Raw genomic sequence first — 21441 nt, 5'->3', positions numbered from 1 at the left:
CGGTGTCATGGCGGCGCCGTGGCCGGCGCTGTGCCGGGCGCTGCTGAGGCCCCGCGGGCCGCGGGCGGAGCCGGGCGGGCGGCGCGGGGTGCGGGCGCTGCGGCGGAGCCCCGTGCGGGTGCTGCAGCCGCAGAGCCCCCCCGAGGAGCCGCCGCCGCCTCCTGCGGCCGCAGTGGAGCGCAGCGCGGCCGCGCCGGGGCTCTGGTACGAGAAGGCGGCGGCCGGGGACCGCAGGCTGGGGTGAGCGCGGGGAGCGGGCCCGGCCGTGCTGCCCCTCAGAGCCCCGCTGGACAGGGGGGAAGGGCCGCCCTTGGGAGGGATTGGGGTCTGACAGGTGCTGCCGGGCCGAGGGTACCGGGTTGGGTTGAAGGGAGCTCAAAGCCCGTCCCGTTCCATCCCTTACCGTGGGCAGGGACACCTTTCCACTATCCCAGGTTGCTCCAGGCATCATCCAGCCTGGTCTTGGACACTGCAGGGATCCAGGGGCAGCCACAGATGCTCTGGGTCACCTGTGCCACGGCCCCACCACCCTCTCAGGAAAGAATGCCGTCCCAATATCCCATCTAATCCTGCCCTCTGGCATTTAAAGCCATTCCCCATTGTCCTGGCACTCCAGGCCCTTGTCGCAGTCCTTCACCAGCTCTCATTCAGGTACTGAAAAGTGCTCTAAGGTCACCCCAGAGCCACCTCGCCCAGCCTTTCCTCCTAGGACAGGTGCTCCATCCCTTAGATCACCTCCCAGAGGAGCTCTCAGGGGCTGGTGAAGGTCAGACTGAAGGTGTTGTGAGCATCACAGCCACATTCCCTGAATAATTTCTCCACAGAAAAGTGGTGACTATCGCCAAGTCAAAGAAGTTTCGGGATAATCACGGGAAGGTTCTGCTGGAGGGGCACAGGCTGATCAAGGATGCACTGGAGGCAGGGGCTGTGCCACAGACACTCTTCTTCAGCACCGTGGGGCACCTGAAGCAGCTGCCCGAGGCAGAGATAAAACGAGCCAGCTTGGTTAAGGTGAAATTTGAAGACGTTAAGACCTGGTCTGACCTCGTAACTCCTCAGGGGCTTCTTGGTAAGTTGCCTCTGAAATAGTTGCAATACTGCCCAAAGAGAAACTTTTCATATTTAGGATAATGATTCTCTTAATAATCTTTCCTTAAGACATAGCACTGCTGGAAAATAAGTTTTCCTTGCCAAAGGACAAAGTCTGCTCAAACTTCCTTTAGGTGGTGCTTTTCCTAACACTTCCTCCAGCACATCTTTAGTGAGATTTGGGCCAACTCTTTCAGAGCAGGCCTCTCCTTGGGGTGGGTCGCTCATAAACCTGTCACACTTCATTTCCTCAGGCATTTTTTCCAAGCCTGACCCTGCCAAGATGTCCTACCCTGCAGCTCAGCTTGCCAACTCCCTGCCACTGCTCCTCATCTGCGACAACATCCGAGATCCAGGAAACCTGGGGACTATTCTGAGATCTGCAGCAGGAGCAGGCTGTGAGAAAGTGCTGCTCACCAAAGGTAAGAGAAAAGTTTGAGTAGCTTGGGGGTAAGGCAGGGAACGAGGTGCTTGAAGATGTTCCTCAGGGTTCCTAAGGAGTGGCTGAGATCTGAATCCCACCTTTGTGGGGATGCCTGTGCTGTCACTGTTTGTCTCTGTTCCTTCCCAGGCTGTGTGGATCCGTGGGAGCCAAAGGTGCTCCGTGCAGGCATGGGGGCTCATTTCCGTGTGCCCATCATCGCCAACCTGGACTGGGACTCCGTTCCCACCAACCTCCCTGCGGGCATCCAGGTCTGCGTGGCCGACAACAACGACCCCGGGAGCACATCCCTGCCCAGAGGGGCTGGCTCTGCTCCTGCCAACCCAAAAGCTCCAGTGAAATCCAGCCCCAGGGCTGCTCCTGAGCACGAGGAGGAGGAGGGAGCAGCCATCCCAGAGCTGGCTGTGCAGCATTACTACGAGGACTGGGCACGGGCTCCGGTGGCCGTGGTGATCGGAGGGGAGACCCAGGGCCTGAGCCCGGGTGCGCTGGGGCTGGCAGCCAGCACGGGGGGGAGGAGACTGCTCATCCCCGTGGTGCCAGGCGTGGACAGCCTCAACTCTGCTATTGCTGCTGGCATCGTGCTCTTCGAGGGCAGGAGGCAGCTGCTGTGGAGGCACAAGCAGGAGGATGGCAGGCAGAAGTTGCCTGTGCCAGGCTGAACTGTTTGGGTGCTGAAGGAGCACCTCTTGCATTTGGTTCCTTGAGGGTTAATAAAAGAGCAGCTCGGGCTGTTTGGTTTGTAGTAAATGAGTATTTAAGGCTGGAGAGTGCTGGGATGAGTGTGTGACTCCCAGTGGATGTGGTGGCCACACGGTGATGCTAGAGAGAAGGGAAGGGAAGAGAAAGGCCGGGTAGCAGCCCTGGCCTCACCTCAGCCGGTTCCCCCCTGCTCCAGCCCTTTCATCCAGGAGATCCATGGAAAGCTCGGATCCCAGGTCTGTGCTGGCCCAGCCAGGCTGCTGCTGACAGCGTGTGTCCTTCCCAGCCTGGCTGCTGGCTGTGGTTTTGGGTCACAAAGACCAGATGGCTGCTGCCTGAATGGGTCCTGCCTGTGCTTACCCAAATCTTGTGCTCCAGCAATCGCTCCAACCCTGCCATGGCCAGGCTGGCAGGGGTGGCTGTGCTGTGGGGATGTCCCAGCTCCAGCACTCCTGCCCACACTGCTGGGAGGTGCTGGGCTGCTCCTGGAGCTGCTGCCCAGTCAGTTCATCACTGCTGAACACGGGAAGCCCTGAAACGTGCAATACACAGGCTGGGTTTATACAGGCTGAGCTGGTGGCAGTTCCCAGCTCCTGGCACGGTGGGAAGCTGCAGCAGGATAAAAGGGAGGCCCTAATCCTGCCGTGGCTGACTAATGAGCTGAAAGGGAGAAGCCGTGGCTTGCACAACACGGGCTATTCAGGCTGGGACATCAGGCTGGGAACGCCCCAGTGGCTGCCAAAGGGCTCCCTCCCTCCTGGGGAAGGAGGAGGGAGCGCAGAGCAGTGCCAGCAAAGCAGCACCGGCAGGGGCTGTCTGAGCCCAGGGGGAACACGCAATCCCTGGAGCCACCGATCCATGGGGTCAGGCTGTGGGCTCCTGTCCCCTACACAGGTTTCCTTTCCCTGACAGCAGGACCAGCAATCGGTACCTCGGGGGCGAGGTCATTGTAACAGTTTTATTACAAAGTTCCAATCACCATGTACAGTTTTTACAATGTCACTTTTCAAGGGCTCGGCTGTGCTGCTTGGGTTAGGGAGGGAGGGGTTTTTTTCTTAGGGTTTGGGATGGGTTTTTTTGGTTTTTTTTTTTAAAGAACAGCACCATTAACGTTGAGTTTGGGACACACCTACGAAAAACAGCTCGATCAACTAACACAGAGGGGAGAGGACAATTCATACCAGAGAGAGGGACGAGAGGGGACAGGGAGAATACAAGGAAGAGACAAGAGGTGAGGGCAGCCCGGTGGTGATCCTCCTCCTGGCTCAGAGTGGGAGGGACACAGGGAATACCCACCCATGGCAGGGGGATGGAGCCTGACACAACAGCCAGCGCTGCCTAAGGCTGTCGGTGCTTGGAGTGTGGAGTGGGAAACCCACAAGGGAAGGTCTCGCTCCCAGGAGGAAGAGCTTGGCTGTGCCGTGGTCTTTCAGAGGTTGTCAGCAGTTAAGACTTTGTCTTGGCCTTGTCAGGGCACTTTCGTGGGAGAGAAAGAACTGGCCAGGGGCGATGGGGACAGTTTCCTTATTGCTTCCTGGAAGTCATTTAGTCAGCAGGGGTGGTGAGAAAGGAAAGAAAGGGTGGGGGGGAGGAGAAAGAAAAGAGCCCCAAGAACCCCACCCACTGCCTGATGCATACGTTGGGAAGAACACCATGCAAAAAGATTTGCCTGCTAGCTAGTGCCGTGTATAAAATAACGATACTGTAACAGTTCTGGCCTGGTTATTAGAGAATATATCACCATGAAGCACAAGCGAAGTCTCCAAACGCCAACAACTCCCTGCTGAAAGTGCATCTCAAGGAGTTTGCTTAGGAGAAGGATTCACTGCGTAAAACAAGGCACCACAAGAAGGTTGGATACTGGGTCGGGCGTGAGGACACGCTGGAGAATCCACAAGCGGCGGAAGAGAGACCTGGTTTTAAATAACGTCTGTTGGCACAGGGCCCCTTAGATGGGCTCGGGTTTTAGCTTGTCTGCTAGAAAGTCGCTGACAAAGGCTTCCACGATTTCAGGTGTGATCTCCTCCACATCCATCACGTACTTGGCCCTGGCTGACATGTCCAGGATGGTGAGCAGGGGTGCAGCCTCAGGCAGGTTGGTGTAATCCCGCAGGGAGTCGGTCATGTCGTCCTGGAGACCAAAAGAAGGACAGAGGAGTCAACAGCAGAGCCAGGAGACCAGGAGCAGTTTGCTGCTGCCACAGTGTATCTCAAGGGGCTGGGCCTTGCACCAGCACCAGCAGGCAACATCCATCTTGGTGCCTCCTCTGCTCGTGGTTTGTGTCAGAACCAAACTGGGTTGGTTCATCCCAGGCTGGAATGGGACATACACTCCTACAATCCAAAGGCACTGCTCCCAGACTGACCTGCTGCCCCGGCCACCCCAGAGCCTCTGGGACACCCACAGCTCAAGGAAGTGGGGACAAGTGCTGAATGTGGGGACTGCCAGCTCTCTGCCAGCACAGCCACGGCCTCGCTGCTCACCAAGGGTGGATACCAAAGGGACCCAAGTGCACGCCCAGAACAAAGCAAAGAACGGGAAGGGGATGAAGACCTGTGCTTTGAGCCAACGATAAGACCCCACCAGCAGGTCCCAGTGTCTGGGCACACACAGGAGCAGCAGGCTGCTTGCAGGGGGAGAGGGCTGCCCTCCCCTCACCCAAGCAAGGCTCAGCTCTGGGCAAAGGCAATGATTTATCCCTCCCAAGGCTGCGGGATGCAAAGAGCCGGCAGTGGCGCGATTCATCCCCAAGCCCAGGCTGCGCCGCACCCGCAGCGGGGCGTTCCTGCGCGCCCCTTCCGAGGGGCAGGAGTGGAATCCATCCACCTGGTTGGCGGCCGGGGCTCTGCAGTGCTGGGGAGCTCCGCTCGCGCCTCCCCTTCCTTTGCAGGGGTTTCTGGCGCAGCTGGACCACGTGGCTGGAAGGGCCAGCAGGGCTGGGCTCGTCGCCTCAACCGCCCCCACCCAGGTGTCGGGACGCCTCGTCCTTTATTTACAAAGGCGCCGAGGAATATTTTTAATCAATGCAAAATCAGTCCAGACGGTGCTGGGAGAGCGATGGGAGGCGCCTGCTCCGGCCATGGCCAGGCTGCTTTGTGCGTGGGGGCCAGCGGAGCCCCGGGGCCAGCGCTCCCGGCTATTGAGGTGACGGATGAATGGGATGTGCCGGACGCTCCCCATTCTTCGGGCCGGCCGCCGCAGGGCCGTCGGGAGCTGCATGAATAGCAGCAATGTTTCAGCTACAGCCGGCGAGCCGGGCTCTGGGGGAGGGGGGAAGGTCCCGGACCCTCCCAAAATAGCCCTTTCCAACAAGGGACTTATTCAAGGGTGCAGGGCTGAGCTGGGATGCTCAGAGACCCGTTACGGTGGTGGGAGCAGGAGCGGCTGCACGGAGGGGGCCCAAGGGGCTGTGGGAGGTGGCAGTGGGGGCCTGGCTGGCTGGGGGGGCCTGGGTGTGGCACTGGGGACCCTTTTGTCGCAGGGCGGCTCCGGAGGGCTCCGCGCATGGAACACTGCGGCTGTGACGTGGGCGGGCAGGGACGGAGCAGGCGCAGCGGCTGCCACCTGCCCAGGCCCTGAGCAGGGATGTGGGAGGGGAACTGCAGGCCTGGGGTGTTGGGAGCTTTTTTGACACAAAACCTCAGTTTGCCAGACTGCAGCAGGGCAAAGTGTCTATGCAAGGGAAAGGGAGGCCAGAAGTCCTCCAGTTTTCCCGGTTCCCATTCTCTCCAGCCGATCTTTGACTTGGAGCACTGCAGCCTGCACATGCCTCAAATACCATCCCAGCCAAGAAAAATATGGTCAGCTCAGGGAACAGCCAAAATTTCACTAGCTGGGCCAGGCTGAAACTCAAACCCTGCTCCTCTTCCCCTGCCCAGCCACTTTCCTGCCTGCACAGCCTCAGGGCTGAGCAGGCAGCAGCCCCAGCATGGCAGCTCCACTCCCTCCCACCTCCCACTGCCCCACTCTGCCTGTCCCTCTCCCACCTTCAGGAGCATCTCTGAGCAAACCCTTTGCCAGAAGGAATATCCAGCAAGGAGAGCACAGACTGATCCAGGCCTCAAGTCTGGCTTTGCTCTGTGCTGCCTGACATCCGCAGTAGCTCCATGCCTCAGTTTACCCCCTGAACAACAACAGCAGCAGTACCCAACTCAGCTCAGTCTCCCTACCCAGCAGGACACAGCCCTGTGCTCTCTCCTCACTTACCTCACCCGCCACGAAGAAGAGCAGCGGTGCCTCCTCCTCTTTGGCTTTGTACTTGGCTATGATTTTTTCAGCTATGGGCTGAATCAGTTGTTTCGCCGCCTCCGACTCCCCGTCATCCTCTGAATCTGCAGGGCACGGGGTTGTGGAGACAAAACAAAAAGAGGCAAGGCAAAAAAAGGAGGTTAGGATCAAAGGATGCAAACGGGCCAGGCACTGGCAGCTCTGTCCCACGGCACCACCAGGCAGGAAGCCGGAGCCCGGATGCGCCGCACGGACTTCAAAGGCACACAGCTCTGGAGGAATCAGGGAGCAGGGAAACACCAAACTGAAGAGCAACTCCTGCTCCCCAAATACTCCACTGCTCACTCCCTGGTGCTGTTGGTGATGTACAAGGACAAACAGGCACAAAAAAGCTGCTTTGTGGTTTGAGAATGTTTTGAAGACCAAACAAAGGCGCTGATCTGAGGCTGCTGCCACCCCTGCCCACCACCCACTGTCCCTCTGCCTCAGGATGGCTGAGCTGCAGCTTTACTGCTCCAGTCTCAGCACTGTGAAGGCAGCTTTGATTTGACAGAGGTAGGGCAGAAAGAGATGGCAGCATCAATCAAATGCCAGCCACCACTGAAGTTCAAATAGTGAGCTGGAAAGAGGAGAGTCTGCGTCCTTGGGAAGTGTGGAGATAAAAAGATTCCAATCTGGGGACAACTTTTAGGCATTAAAGAAAGAAGGTAGAAGAGAGCCTCTTGTCTCCCCTCGTGGTCCCTGATGCAACCACCACGACAAGTCCAGCCCCAGCTGGGACAAGCCATGCCCATGCCAGGAAAACTCTCTGCCCTTGCTTCACACATTCCTGTCCTCCTCTCCAAGCAAAGCAGGAGATTCCAGAGATGCTGCATGCTGGATTTCAGAGTGTCCTGCATGCAGGGCAGTGATAAACACACTGACTTGGGGGTGTCTGCAGGGATTGTTCTTCCTACAAACATCAGCTGCTGGCAGTGCTCCAGGCAGCCCTGCACACTCTGGCTAACCCAGCCCTAACCCCTCTGGGGAAGGAGGTACATCAGTCAGCATTTATTCAGCACCAGCACTTGCTAAGTCTGCCTTCTCCTGGGGGTGTTGCTGCCTGTGCAGTGCAGGCACTGGTCTGCTGGGGGGTCTCCCAGCAGGACAAAGCTGGCCAGGAGCCCCCATTCCCAGTGCCTGCTTTGCTGCAGCACCAGCTGCATCTCTGCCCCAGCACATCACTGGTGGGTTTCATCAAGACCATCCACCCCCAAAAGCACTGAACAAGAGCCCAAGCTGTTCCCCTGATGAGCTGTTTGCAGCAAGGTGATAGAAAAACTTTGCTCAGAGCAAGATAAAAATAACTCTTTGCAGAGGCCTGCAGCGCCAGCCCCAATCCATCAGGCTTGGCGTGGCCAGCCGGCCCTTCCCGTGTGAGGAGAGGATTTTTGGCTCTGTGCTCACATCCCCTGCTGGGCTCTGCTGAATAAATAACCAGGGTCAAAAGGAAATCTGAAAGGGAAGAAGGAAAGGAGCGAGGGCCACGTTATCAGAGCTGCAGAGGACTGTGTGCTGCTCACAAAGGGCACACGAGGAAGCGGGACACGAGCCCTGCCCTGGGCCAGGCACAGCACCAGCAAGGCAAGGGGGGCTGCTTCAGCACACCCCCCAAACTCCACACAGCACACAGGGGACAGCTGCACCCCCTCAAGAGCTCAGGACCCCTCAATTCCCGCCTGGGACGCTGTGTGCACCCCAGTGCTGCCCACCCAGGGCTCAGCCTGCAGCACAGCTCATCCCAGCCATGCCCTTTCCTGAGTTATTGTGTCCATTGCTGGCAGGGAAGCAATGAAGAATGAGCCATCTGGAGCTCTAGGCCTGTTTCTAACTGCAGGGAAGTTTCATGTGCAGGTTAGCAGTGAAAGGACAGGAACTTTGGGGAAAAATCTTGCCCTGTCCTGCAGCCAGGGGAATTGGGAGAGTCAAGGACCACTAGAGCATGAAAAGCTGCTCTGACTGTCACAGCCCTGTTCAGGGCTCAAGCCCTGAGCTGTGGTTTCAAGCACAGATCTCTAATCCCTTGCACAGACACTTCCTCTGACTCCTCTGTAGCATCACGTGGGCCTGAAGTCCCTGCTCCAGAAAGGCTTTTCCCATCCCCACCACCACCAGCTGTGACAGTGTATTTCTCATACTCCCAACAGCTCATCAGCATTCCTATCCACAGCCACCACCACACCTTTGTTATGACAGCTCCTCTGTGCTGCCAATCGCTGCTCCAGCACATCCCAGGGGGGTGTGTGGGAGCTGCAGGAGCCCCGTGGGCACAGCAGGCTCTGGCAAACCCCTGTGAGCTGCTGTGGTACAGGAAAGGGGCTAAGGGGCTTCCACTGGCCTTTCTGTGAGCACACAGTGATGGAAAATGGAAGTGATACCCCTTCCAAGGCACCTTGTCATCACCAGAGGCAGGTCCCCAGCCCCGTGGCCAGCTCTAGCCAAGCTGGCAGGTCACCCAGCCCCCTTCCCCAGCACAGGCTCTGCTGTCAGAGCAGGGATGCTCCATCCATACCTACAAAGAGAACGAGGCAGGGCCCCTCATTCAGCTGCACGGCGTTGGAGTCCGTCAGCTCCAGCACGGGCTTGGGGTGCCAGGGGAACTCGCGGCACTCGACGTCGTTCAGCACCTCCACCCGGCCCTGCCGCGTGATCACCTCTCCCTTGGGGTCCAGCACGATGAGAGTGGGGATGCCTGCAGTGGAAAAAAACAGCCAAAGCATGAATGGCCAGGGACAGGGTGTGGGGACAAAGGCCTTTTCCTATGGCCTCTGCTCTGGCAGGAGCCCAGCGAGCCTCCTGCCTCTGCGCAGCTCACCCCGTGGGGATGGCGCTCCCTGGATCCTGTTTCCGTCCTAGCAGAGCACTGTGAGTCGGGGCCAGAGCAGGAAGCTGACAGACAGCTCTGGCATTGCCTGCCTCTCCCTGCCCAGCTGCTGTCTGGTGCCCACAGGTACAAATCCCATCATACCACCCAGGGACCCTCCCTCTTGCACCACCATCCCAGTGCACAGATGTGGCTGCCTCTGGAAGAGCCCAGTTCCCAGGAACTCACTCACAAGGCCTGCAGACAGCAGTGGCCAGGAAGCAGGGTGTGTTCCTCCCCAGAAGAACACCATGTATTATTGTCCCCACAGCCCTCCAGCACTCTGCACTAATGGCCCAGCCATTTCCACAGCACATCCCTCTGGAGACTGACAAAGCTGTGCAGGAATGTCCAGGTCTACAGGATCCTGGCAGGATGTGGCTCAGGGGATACCCAGTGATGGTCTGGGCCTTGGGAAAAAGCAACATTTTACCCTGATCTATGGGGCTGAAAAGTTTAGTCATAAAGAAGAAGCTTTGTACAGGAGGTGAACAGAGCTGCAGCAGAGACACGGCACAAGTCACAGATCAAATGTCACTGCAGTGGGGCAGGTTGGACACCAGCTGGTGACCATCCCATCTGATAAAGCACCAGCCTTCCGGCCACAAAACAGCCACGGGTGGGCCAGCAGGAGTGGCTCACATTGCTGACTTCATCTGGAAAGCACACCATTCCTCTCTCATCAGAGAGACAAAGAAACATCCCACAAGGAAGGAAGAGGGGACAGTGGGATCAGGCCCCAAGGGACAAATGAAGTGACCAGTGCCAAGTGCTGCTGTCATTGCTCATCACCTGGGCTTTGCTCTGCTCCCTCTGCAGCATCTCCTTCACCCAGCAACATCCCTGGCAAGCTGAAACACTCCTGCCCTTCATCCCGAGGTTCATTTTAAAGCTCATTCCTCAGAAATACGCTGCAGAGCCCTTCCCTGAGCAGGGGGCACGCAGCCTGTGTGCCCCTGCCAGGCTGCTGGCACTGTGCACTCCCCTGTTTGTCCAACAGTGGGTTACTCACAAGCCCTCTGAATCGGAGGCATTTCTCTAGGAAATACTCGGCCATCTGTGTGTCCCAGCCTCCTGCAGGTCCAGGCAGCGGCCGCATTCCCGGCATTCCAGCCAGGCGCATTCCTGCCTGCGCTGGGGCTGGTGCTAAGCAGCAGTGCAGGAACCCGCCCAATAGCTGAGCTTGCAGATCCTTAGGGTACGCCAAGAAAACCATTCTGTATCACAAAAAGGCTTATTCATTACCTGCTGGTAATTCAGTGTAGCCCCAGGGCAGGGATGGGTTAAACAGACTGGAAGGAATTGGGAAATCTCACGCTGGCCCTGCCCTTACAGGCACAAAGTGCTACTGACACCAGGAGAAGCACTCAGTGCTCAGCAGCACGCAGGATTCGGATCTTGGTCCTTTTAGGATTGCCAACCCCACCCCAAACGCCTGCTTTCCATCCATTATACATGAGGGACAGGCTTCTCAGGTCATCAGGCAGCCTGAGCAGCGCTCCCACCAAGAGGTTTCAAATAAGCTTTACTGATCTGGGAAAATTAAGGGCTCAATTTAGACACAGATCGCTGTGATTCGGCAGCTATCAAGGATTTCATCCACTACTCAAAGCATTCCTTTAGACTTCGCCTAATTTGCATATGCAGATGATTCCCCCGCCCTCCAAAACCCAGCCATTGAACCTCCAACTGCAAATACAAAACTGAATCAGAAAACAGAATATTTTTAAAGATCATTCACATCCTCATCTTCTCAGGCAACCTTTGTGACTACTCCCCTAAAAGACACACCCTGTTTCCAGGGGACACAGACCTGAAGGACAGGGAAACCATCCTTAATGTTATTCACACCTCCTAACCCAAATCATTCCCCCTCCCCTCTGGTCCCAGGCACTATTTGTTATTTTAGTGCCTTTTGGGGGATTTGGTAATTGCCTTAAGTCATAACACCAGAATTTACTTATCAAGAAGAATCAGCGATCAGACACTGCAATGAATATTCTATAAGCTTGGATGAGAATTAGCATAGACAGCCTTGGTTGGATTTTATGCACTAGAAAATGGATTTGGCTCCCACGGGGCCAGCATTTTATGAAAACACAGGGGCCAAATGGTTTGATACCAAACCTGGCAAGGCATTTACATATTTTTACATTAAACCCCAGACCCGACACTGAAATCTCATCTGCATGAAGTCTGTTGGGTGAGCAATCACAATCTAAGTGAAACAAACCCCACACCAACCACAGCACAGGTGGTGCCTTTTATTGCTGGTTTTTCACTTTTTCAGAAGAAAACTCCAGAAATCTCCTGTAGCAGTGATTCCCAGGCTGTGAGGGTGACCTGTGGATGTCTGAGCTAAAGCATGGGGAAGGAGAGAAACAAGTTTTTTGGAAGAAATTGCAAATCCCAAAGAGACACCACAGAGTCCAGGGGGAATATTGGGGAACTTGAGAGATACACAACAACAAGGGGTGATTCCTATCAAAGCACCAAGTTTATCACTGCTCCTCATCCCCTTGGAAGGAGAGCTAAGGCCAGGGGATTTCACCCAGGGCAGGACTGGGAGCTGCCTGCACAAAGGGGAATTATTTCTAAGCAGCCACAACACAAGACATGACTCTTTCTCAGAACAGCACTGCACTGCCCAGAAGCAATTTACTAGAGGTGGTAGGGTACAGCCTCTGAGTGCACATGAGTTATGAATAGAGGCATTCAAAGTAAACCCAAATAAAGGCCTATAACTCAACCTGCATTTTATACTGAGTTTTTAAAAGTTGTAGGGGCCAACACAGGACTAAAATAACAAGAGATTTGACTCTTGCTGATTTCCACGACTCAGGAACTTGAAGCAGACACGGAAGACAAACTCTTGTGTTGTTTCAGTAGCCAGCCTTCAAAAAAAAGAGGGAAACCTCCTCATGTTGTGCTCACAACCCAGGCACCGGGATGGTAACCTGGACACTCTCCTAAGTGCAGCTCCAAAGAGAGCTTTGAGAGAGGCAACATCAGAACCACGAGTGTGGGAAATGCAGATGTGGTTACACAGATCTTATTTTTCATTTAGGTGGAATAACCACGTGTGGTGATGAGCAGAGCCCACGATAGCCAGCTCTGTTTGCAGGAAGCTTTGGTCCCAGCTGGTGTGAAAAGCCTGACTGAAAGAGGCAGGCAGCCTCAAAGTCTGCATGGAACTGAAATTCAGGGACAGAGAAGGGGATTGGGGTGCAGGGGAATATTTACATATTACAGCCAATATTTACATTTTCAGGCCGGCACACAACAAAGAGAGATACCTTTAAGAAGGTTGGAGTTGGAGGGAAAGCTGTTGTAACTGTTTCCCTGGCTACAGCATGCCTGGTGCTCAAGTATCCATGTCTGGACACCTTATTTACAGAAAGTCCCAGTGAAACTGGCAGCAGTCCTGCAGCGCTGGGCTGAAACCAGCCCTGGAGAGGGTTGTGAGTGGGCTGGGAAAAGAGAGATGAATTTGGAAAGCTCTTGCCTCATGGGAAGGTCATTAAGCAGCAAAGTGATGGCTATTTAAAGCAGGCTGATGGTTATTCTTGGGCTAAGGTCAGGGGACAGGGCTGAGTGGCAGCACCTGAGCTCACGCCAGAAGGGGAGTTTGGAGAGGACTCCAAGGAGGGATTATTTCTCCTGTCACTCTTCCCAAAAGCCCTCTGCCTCCTCTGGCAAAACTCCTCCTTCCCTGCAGATCACATGAACATTCTGCCAGCCTGCACCCACCTGGACAACACAAAGCTGAGTCAGGGGAGGTTTAGGTTGGATATCAGGAAAAAAATGTTTTCACCCAGAGGGTGGTTGAGCACTGAAAGAGGCTCCCCAGAAAAGTGTTCACAGCACCAAACCTGCCTGAGTTCAAGAAGCATTGGGACAAAGCTCTCAGGCACAGGGTTGGATTGTTGGGTGTCCTACATAGGGCCAGGAGTTGGATCTATGATCCTGATGGGTCCCTTCCAACTCAGCATATTCTGATTCTATGACATCACACAGAAACAGATGAAGAACAGCCACATTGCAGCGAGACCCTTTAACCACAGGGAGAAACTATTTGTACACACACGAGATCTCCTCACCAGCCAGTCACCTGGCACACCTCTGTGCTGCAGTTTGTCCCCTGCAGGAACAAGGTGCCAGTCCCCAGGAAGGCTGCTGTGAGCTTTTGTCATCTTTGTGACTCTTTGAAGCCACCCAGACACACAGAGTCTCTCCCTGCCCCTGTGAGCAGCCAGGGCTGCTGGAATTCTGGCACTTGCACGTACAGTAAAAGCAAAGCCATGGTTTACATCAAACACTCTCTCCTTTGTAATTCATGTCACTAACATAAACCAGATGCCATCTTCCTCAGCCCCTTCACAGAACGATGGCCTGCCTTTGCATTACATAAACCAGCAAGAAAATGAAATTTAAACCTTTAAGAAATAGCAAAAAATAAATAAATCAGTAATTAGACAAAAAACATCCAAGCCAAAAGCAGCTTCCAAGTTTCCAGGAAGAATTAGGTTGTTTATGGAAGTCCTGTTTCAACTAACAGCCTGCCTGGCAGGTGGTAGGAATGTGAGTTTGTGGAGAGCAGAAACATGAAGCTGCTCTGCCTGGGGCACTGTGCTTTGCTTTGCTGTTTTCTTGGTTTAGTTAAACAAGAGGAGACATTACAAATACTCAACCAAAGGAGGGGGGAGAAGGAGATCTGTGCCTCAGTGTGGCCTTTCCTACCTTGGATGCCGTAGAGTCGGTTCAGGCGTGACCGTCTGGCCTCGTCAGCGTAGGGCACGGCCACCCAGGGCATCTCACTGAAGTACTGCTTGAAGGAGTCCTCTGACCTGTGCCAGGGGAACAGGGCATGGCATGCACAGCCCTCCACTTGCCAGGCTCCTTCCTCGTTAAAATCCTGGCTTGCAAAGCCCTTTATCCCTCCCACCAAAACCCATCAGTTGGGAGAGAGTTAGACCAGATTTAAAGCCCCCAGTCCTTCATGAAGAAGTCCATGGTGTATTTTTCCCCAGCAAAATATTTCAAATTCTCCAGGGCATCTGAATGTCAACCCATGGTGACAGCAGCAGTTCAAGCATCCTTCAGACCCCAGAGGCACAAAGTGAAGCACAGAGCTGCTCTTGCTGACCCCACTCTGTGCTTACCCACTGGGCAGGGGGGAAGGACTCAGGCAGCCTTTCTGATGCCAGAGCCAACCTGCTCTGCCTGCACAGGGTGTCAGGGCTGCCTCACCTGTCTGCACTAACGAAGAGGATCTCAAACTTCTGGCCTGACTCCTTGATTTTCCTGTAGGACTCCACCAGCACCCTCGTGAGGCTTCGGCACGGCGGGCACTGCAAAACAGAAGCATAAGGAGGACATTGTCTCCTGCTCAGGACCAGCCCCACCCCCAGCAGGGCCAGGTGACCCAGTGACCATGAACTGCTGTGACCTCATCTTTGCTGCAGTGCCTGAACCTGCCTGGGGTTTATGGTCTGTCAGTTACCAACAAAACCTCTTCCATTTTTAAAATCTGACCATTCTCCCCCTTACAGGGCCAGCTGAGAATGACAGGCTGATGATCAAAGCATCTTAAATTCTTAAATTCTTCAGCACCAGCCAGCCTGGGGTCTTTACTCTCCCTGAGCCCACTCCAACTGCTCTGCCCAGCACCTCCTACTCACCCAGTGTGCAGAGAAATAGACCCCGATGTGAGAGCCCTCCAAGGCACTGCTGTCCAGTGTCTCCCCATTGTTCCTTAGCAGAGGCCCAGCAACAACTTCACTGAAGGGTTTTGGCCCCCAAGGAAACTCCAGACCTGGGGGGAGGTTGGGATAGGGGTGGAAAGAAGACACAAGATGGTAACTTGTGCATGCAGCTTTAACAGATTGAGAAGGTTCCACTAGAAAAAACATCCCATCCTGAGGATACAGGGGATCCTGTCTGAGGAACCCTGCTGGGATTCATTTCCCAGGAAAGGGGGATGCAGAACACCTCAGGTGTCAGGCACCACCACAGCCCTGCCCTGAGGTGAGGCAGCCAAGCTCTGCACTGCAGCCAGGGTCACCTCTTTCTCTCACCCAAGTCACAGCACCTTCAGCTTGACAAAGCCTGCTCTGGTTTTGTGCCTGATGAGGCATCTTCTCCTTATCAACAGTGTTTATTTTAGCAAGAGAAGGCAAGGTGGTACGTGCTCAGGAATGCAGTCAGAATGTGTCCCTTATGCTGATACTAACCATATATTTTTACACATATCCATACATGTCTTTATTTACAAACTTTAGCTATATATATGTAAAAGATGGTGTGTTTATATCCATATATCTCTAGATATATCTTACACTAACCCTCTGCACCCCAAGGCAAGCTGTGTGTACACAAAAACATGCTCTGAATCATCTGCTGCCAGCTCCCAGAGCAATCAATCCATGTGTTCAGCCAGAGAGGAGGAAACATCACAGATGGCTCAGGCCACAACATGTTCCTGCTGCACAGCTCCTGCCACTGAATTAAAGACTCTGGCAGGATTTACTGCACCAAGAAACAATCAGCCAGTAATAAAAGAAATGGATGGACTACAGCAGATGACTGATGGGTCTGCAGGGTCTGTGAGTAAGGGCACATTTGGGTGGGGTTTTTTTCCCAATTTGGCTCATTTGGTTTTTTTCCAAATTGGAGGAAGATTGATTTAACACCAACTCCCAGCACAGCAAACCTCAGCAAGGGAGAATAACAACACTTTTCTGTTTAATTTCTAAATAATGGGAAATGCATTAACCTGAGTGTGATGTCAGTGATAAAAGTCCCCCTCAGTATTCTGGAAGGATTCTGCTCCCAAGGTATGGAAGGTCTGGGCCCTCATTCTGTCTGTCCACATGCCTCCATTAGGGAAAAACCCAAACTTCATGTTTCAGTTAGCCTAACCTTTTCCTCATTAGCACTCCAGACAAAAATCCTGGAGGGAAATTCTTTGTTCTTTTCAGTAAGCAAAACCAAAACACAAGATCTGGCAGGAATGATGCAGAAAATTTTATGCCGAAAATAGCACAGTGCTTTGAATATTTAATTATGACAATAGTTCTTTGTTCCCTCCCCCCAGGCCATTCAGAATGAACTGAGATGAAAAGGCAGCTGTGTGTCCATGTTTCTGTGGCATAGGGGACTGCAGGTCTTACCTTCAGGGTCATCTCTGATGACCAGGAGGCCGTTCCTGCAAACCACCTTCCCAGTGCAGGCATCGATAAATATTAGGGAAGGAATGTTGGAGACTCTGTACTTGTTCCACAGCTTCAGCTGCAAAAGAGATTGGAAGGGGAGATAAGGAAGGTAAACTTGGCTGCCTGCAGAGGAAGATTTTGGAGCATTAGCATCTTTCAGAGCAGAGGTCAGAGGTGAGCAAAGAAACAGAGCTGGTGCTTCAGGGATGAGTGTGAAGGAATGTGAGGAAGAGCTGCTGGGCCAGGGCCCAGAGAGACCCTCATCATCACCACCATCCCCTCAGGACCTCAAGTGAGACCCCTGCATGTCTCTCACTTTCTGTGGGCTTGTCTGTGAGCAGAGGCAAAGCTTCTCCTCCTCCTGCTTTTACCTCTTTGCAAGTAAAATGGGGATAATACTTGCCATGCTTTGAGCTCTTTGTTTAGAAGTCATGGTAAGCACAAATACTTTTAATGCCACTGCTCTGAAGCAATTTGTAATGCTTCCCTGGCTGTTTCCTCCCCTCCCATTTCCACATTCATTAAACAAACCAGCAACCCCTGCCAAGACACAGCCAGGCTGAGCACAAGGCCAACACACAAAAAAATTATTCTTCTGTAACTGGGGCTTCCCAGGTTTGTTCCCAGGAGCTGATTAAGGGCTTTGACATCAGCTCATCCATCCTGCACTGCCAGCTTTGCAGGCTGATGGCCACATTTTGGGCATCCCAGTCTGGATGGGCCTGTCTGCTGGTCACTGGGTTCTGCAGCAAGCTCAACTCTGCACAGCATCGGTGACAGAGCCCTCTGGGTGTCACACACTCCTGGGCTCACGTTCCCCGGGATATGCTTCTGGAACAGGATCATTTAGAGCTTAATTCATGCACAGAAGCTGGCTGGGATGAGGAGGAACAGGAGCAGCAGCTGCTGGCACAGCCCAGCCTGCAGGTGTGGGCTGGCAGAGTCGCTCTCCCCACCATGCACGGAGGAGCTGCTGCCATCACCTCGTTTTCCTGACATTTCTCCAAGCACTTCCACCCAAACAGCCCAGCGGTGAATTATCAAACTCTCCAACAAAAGCCAAACCACAACCAAGAGCCAAATGGGGAAGGAAACTAATCTCCACCTTCCCCTACCATCAAGCTCTGCTCTGCAAAGCCCCTCGGGCTCCTTGTGTTTACAGCGTGCTCCAGTTTGGAGAATAAAACCCAGGCACTGGAGCAGCACAGAGGGGCCCACCAGTGCCACCAGTACAAGAGCCAGAGAAACCATCATGTGCTGCTGCTCCCAGCAGTATCTCACAGAGAAACTGCACCCACGTGTTCCCAGAGGAAGAAATCTGCAGATTGCTGTCCCTGATTTGCAAAGAGAGGCAAACCCATTTCCTGAGATGGGAATGACCTGGGGATGTAGAGAGGCAAGGTTTTGTGTCCTACCCCCCAGCCTTCCATTTCCAACAGACATATTAATGGATTCACAAACCAAATGGCCTTGGGCATGAAAAGAATAAAGAAACTGTACTCAGTGCCAACCAGCCCCCTCACAATGACGGTGTTCAAACCACAGAAGGTAAAATCCATTTCTGTGAAGTTTAAAGGGTGAGGGGAAAGCTCTTTATAAGGATCACAGGCATTTAACAGGGTGCTGCAAACAATAAGGAAATTACAACTAGCAATCGGATCGTTCTCTTTAAATAGTTGCTTACATTACACTTCATTTTGCCAAGTCCTTTGTATACAGAAGCAGCTCCCCCGGGGCATCACGGTGGGTCCTGGCAGTTTTGCTTGGCTGGGGAAGCAGCAGGGTCTGCACTTTGGAGCCAAGAGGCTGCATGGACTCGCTGTGCTCAGAGAGATGGGGCTGGAACCCCCCAGACAAGGGGATAACAGCAAACCAAACCTGCTCAAAGCATTGCAGCAAGCGTGGCATGGCTGGCTCCAGGCAGTCTATAAGGTCCAGCACATGTGGCAATTCTTGCCAACAGCTCGTCCTGGGTGTTCTCAGGATGTGTAAACCATCAGGACACTGCTCTTGGCTTCCCAGACATCGATGGCACAGGCAATCTGCAATCCAGACACTCTGTCCCCATGAAATCGAGAGTTGCCACTTCTCACTCATCAGTGAGGATCCAAAGGAAAATGCCTCAAGCAAGCATCCAGCCAGGTGTGTGTCAGAAGGGTCAAAAAGCATCAGAAGAGGTCAGTGTGACATCTCCTGCTGCTGGGGGAGCTCGTCCATCACTGAGCTCTGAGACTTGAACCTGAAGAACATCATGTCAGGCTCAGTCACACCTTGGGTGAATGAGAAAAAGCAATTCAAATGGAAAGGTTTTTAAAAGCTCCCAGACACAGCCCACCAACCCAGGTAACACCAAGTTTCAGAGCTTCATACAGGCTGAGCAGCACCTCCTATTTTTAAAAGATTTGCTGCCTGGGTTATCACTGAAACACATCACACAACATCAATGAACAAACACAACAACTGCACATAAAGCAACTGGAACTGGGTTGCCATTTGAAGCCTTCTATAAAAGCCTTGAATTGGAAGTTAGTGGTCTCCCTGCACTAACCATATTAATTCCATCCAGGAATGTGCTGTTTAAAGTGGGAGCAGTTTGGTTTGATGAGTCCCCTGTGCGCCAGGAAAGCTGATGGGGAATGAGAAACGCACGCGCCGCAGGAGGAGCGCCAGGATCGACCACAATTCCCACCACCCTGGCCCTCATCAGCCAGATTCCAGCCTTTCCAGAGCCTGTCAGACATTTGGGAAGGAAACCTGATGGCTCCTTTTACTGCAGGTCTGACCTGAAAGAGCAGAACTTTGATAGGAAATGGGCTGGTTCATTTTAGCCAAGCTGAAGACAGCTCCCTATGGGATTCCCACGCTGTGCCATTATTTTGCACCCAAACTACAGCTCCCAGCAAGGACATCTGATCCCCACCTAAAACCACTAGGATGACCCAACCTGTCTTGTGGCAAACCATTGTGCTAGCTAGCTTTTCTCAGGGTAAAATGCCAAGGATTTGCACATGGGAAGGTTCTCCAAAGGGACAAGCTCAGCTTACACCCACTGGTTGTGGTCCATGCAGAAAGGGAAATCCAGGAGAAAAAAGGCATCCCTGGTATGGGTAGCTGCACAACCACACACCTCACAAAGGATTCTGTGTCAGGCTGGGTGTGGGATGCAGAAAGCAAATTACAACTTGCTGTGAGACTGCGGGCTGATGGGATGATAGCTCAGGCAGCAGGGCAGAGTGCTGCCTCAGCAACTCTGAAAAGCTGTTTTTCCTGCCGTGAAGAGGATGACATAGAAATAACATACTCCACACACTCTAAGGATTTGATCATCCATTTAAAGAGGGGATCTCTGCTCTGCTTCCCAACAGCTGTTGCAAATCTGTGGGATCAAGCCAAAGCTAACACAGATGTGGAAATAATCTACGGACTATTCAGCCTGAAAGCAGCTGATCCTCTTGCAGCACTCTTCTCTCCTGGTTCAGTCCTGCCCCAGTCACTGCTCACCCCAGGACACCCACTGGAGAAGGAGTGAGGAAATACAGCCCCTCACAAGACTCTGTGCAGGCTGAGCAGCCTTACAGAAACTTCCCTGGCTCCTGTGCAGGTGGTTTAGTGCAGCCGTCCAGTGGAAAAACCAGAGTCACCAGATTCCTCTGGTAACTTTATCCTGCACAAAAGCATCACCACGATATCCTGGAAACCACAAACCCTGAGGGCTCCCTCCATGACTCCATCCACAGCCAGCTGGGAGAGGCTTCCAGAGATCCCTCATGATCTGAGGGCTGATCCCCAGACATCGACCATGCAGCAGCATGAGGCTGCTCTCCCCACCAGTACAGGCTCCATTATTCCCCTCCTCCTGAAGACTGGGAATTCCTGGCTGAGAGGCTGGGGAGACATTTGCAGACAGCCACAGTAATTTTTCCAGATAAAGGTGTCAGACGAGAGGTCTCCCCAGCAGCCATGGCTGTTTCTGCGCAGGGCTGGCACCCAGCCGGGGAGGATGAAATCCCCTCCTGCTCTGCTCCTTCTGCTGGGGAAGGGATCCCCCACTTCCAACAGCTGCCAGGTGCTATTTTTGGTTGTGCTGATTGATTTATCAGTCCTGCTCGCATTCACTGGCTCACATAAATCCTGAGCTGCAGCAGTGAATGCTGGCAGAGATAAAGCACAACTGCCTGCAGCACACTGAGCCCTGGCTGCTGGGAAAGTGGTGCTCCCACCCTCCTTGGGGGCTGCATTTCTCTGCTGCTGTGTGAAACCAGACCATAAAGGCTCTCATGCTTCCCTCTTCCATTGCATATGGAGCTGACTCCACCCAGGGATGCAGAGGGCAGACAGGGTCTCTACTCATCTTGCAACCCACACTTCCACCCTGACCAGTGACAGAAGAGAAAGCCAGTTTAAATACTCAAAAGCAGCAATAAATGAACATATTCCTGCTGTGGATGGCTGCTGCTTTGTACTAACACAAACGTAAAGCCACTTTTCTAAAAATTCACTCTTATATGCAATGCAGAATTCTGGTGAGGCATTGGAAAGATCTCACCTTCCAACAGCCCCCTGAGTGACCATGTGAGAGCACAGAGGGGTTTCCATTACAGCACAGGCTCAGCTCTTGCTGGTCTCTCATTCAAGAGCCTCAGGCTGAAACATGAAGCCCGTCTGAGGAACACATGAGCAGCCCTCAGGCAGAAAAGTGTCCTTGGTCCAGGGCTGCAGGGACCAGCAGAGCTCAATGTCCAGCTCTGCCACCAGAGCAGCTCCAGGCTGAGATATCCATGGCCATTCCCAGTGCTCTGGCGCTGCGGGATCCCCTCTGTCCTCACCCACTGACAGTGTTAAACTGCAGCTTTTACATCGTGCC

At 53.5% G+C, this 21441-nt stretch overlaps 2 protein-coding genes across 2 annotated transcripts in view; one reads left to right on the top strand and one right to left on the bottom strand.

Moving 5' to 3' along the window:
• The first annotated feature begins 2 nt into the window (after positions 1-2).
• On the top strand, positions 3-2281 carry MRM3 (mitochondrial rRNA methyltransferase 3). The gene is made up of 4 exons (XM_059866271.1): positions 3-240; positions 825-1069; positions 1344-1511; positions 1661-2281. Exons 1-4 carry the CDS (start codon positions 8-10, stop codon positions 2191-2193), a joined length of 1179 nt encoding a protein of 392 aa, XP_059722254.1. The 5' UTR covers positions 3-7; the 3' UTR covers positions 2194-2281.
• An 896-nt stretch (positions 2282-3177) lies between these two features.
• Positions 3178-21441, bottom strand: part of NXN (nucleoredoxin) — a 46888-nt gene continuing 28624 nt past the window's right edge. Inside the window, exons 2-8 of the mRNA XM_059866270.1 lie at positions 16536-16653; positions 15045-15178; positions 14614-14714; positions 14104-14210; positions 9013-9192; positions 6441-6565; positions 3178-4364 (exon numbers count right to left, since the gene is read on the bottom strand). Coding sequence (XP_059722253.1) covers positions 4182-4364; positions 6441-6565; positions 9013-9192; positions 14104-14210; positions 14614-14714; positions 15045-15178; positions 16536-16653 — 948 coding nt within the window. The 3' untranslated portion in view covers positions 3178-4181. The remainder of the gene's footprint in view (positions 4365-6440; positions 6566-9012; positions 9193-14103; positions 14211-14613; positions 14715-15044; positions 15179-16535; positions 16654-21441) is intronic.

Source organism: Haemorhous mexicanus, chromosome 22, assembly GCF_027477595.1.
Source record: "Haemorhous mexicanus isolate bHaeMex1 chromosome 22, bHaeMex1.pri, whole genome shotgun sequence".
Taxonomy (NCBI): domain Eukaryota; kingdom Metazoa; phylum Chordata; class Aves; order Passeriformes; family Fringillidae; genus Haemorhous; species Haemorhous mexicanus.
The sequence above is the reverse complement of the archived record's forward strand: the minus strand, read 5'-3'. Positions and strand labels throughout refer to the sequence as shown.

Coding starts and splice junctions, on each gene's coding strand:
- MRM3 (XM_059866271.1), top strand. CDS start 8: ATGGCGGCGCCGTGGCCGGCGCTGTGCCGGGCGCTGCTGAGGCCCCGC. Junction 1,070..1,343: donor AACTCCTCAGGGGCTTCTTG/GTAAGTTGCCTC, acceptor TCATTTCCTCAG/GCATTTTTTCCAAGCCTGAC. Junction 1,512..1,660: donor GAAAGTGCTGCTCACCAAAG/GTAAGAGAAAAG, acceptor GTTCCTTCCCAG/GCTGTGTGGATCCGTGGGAG.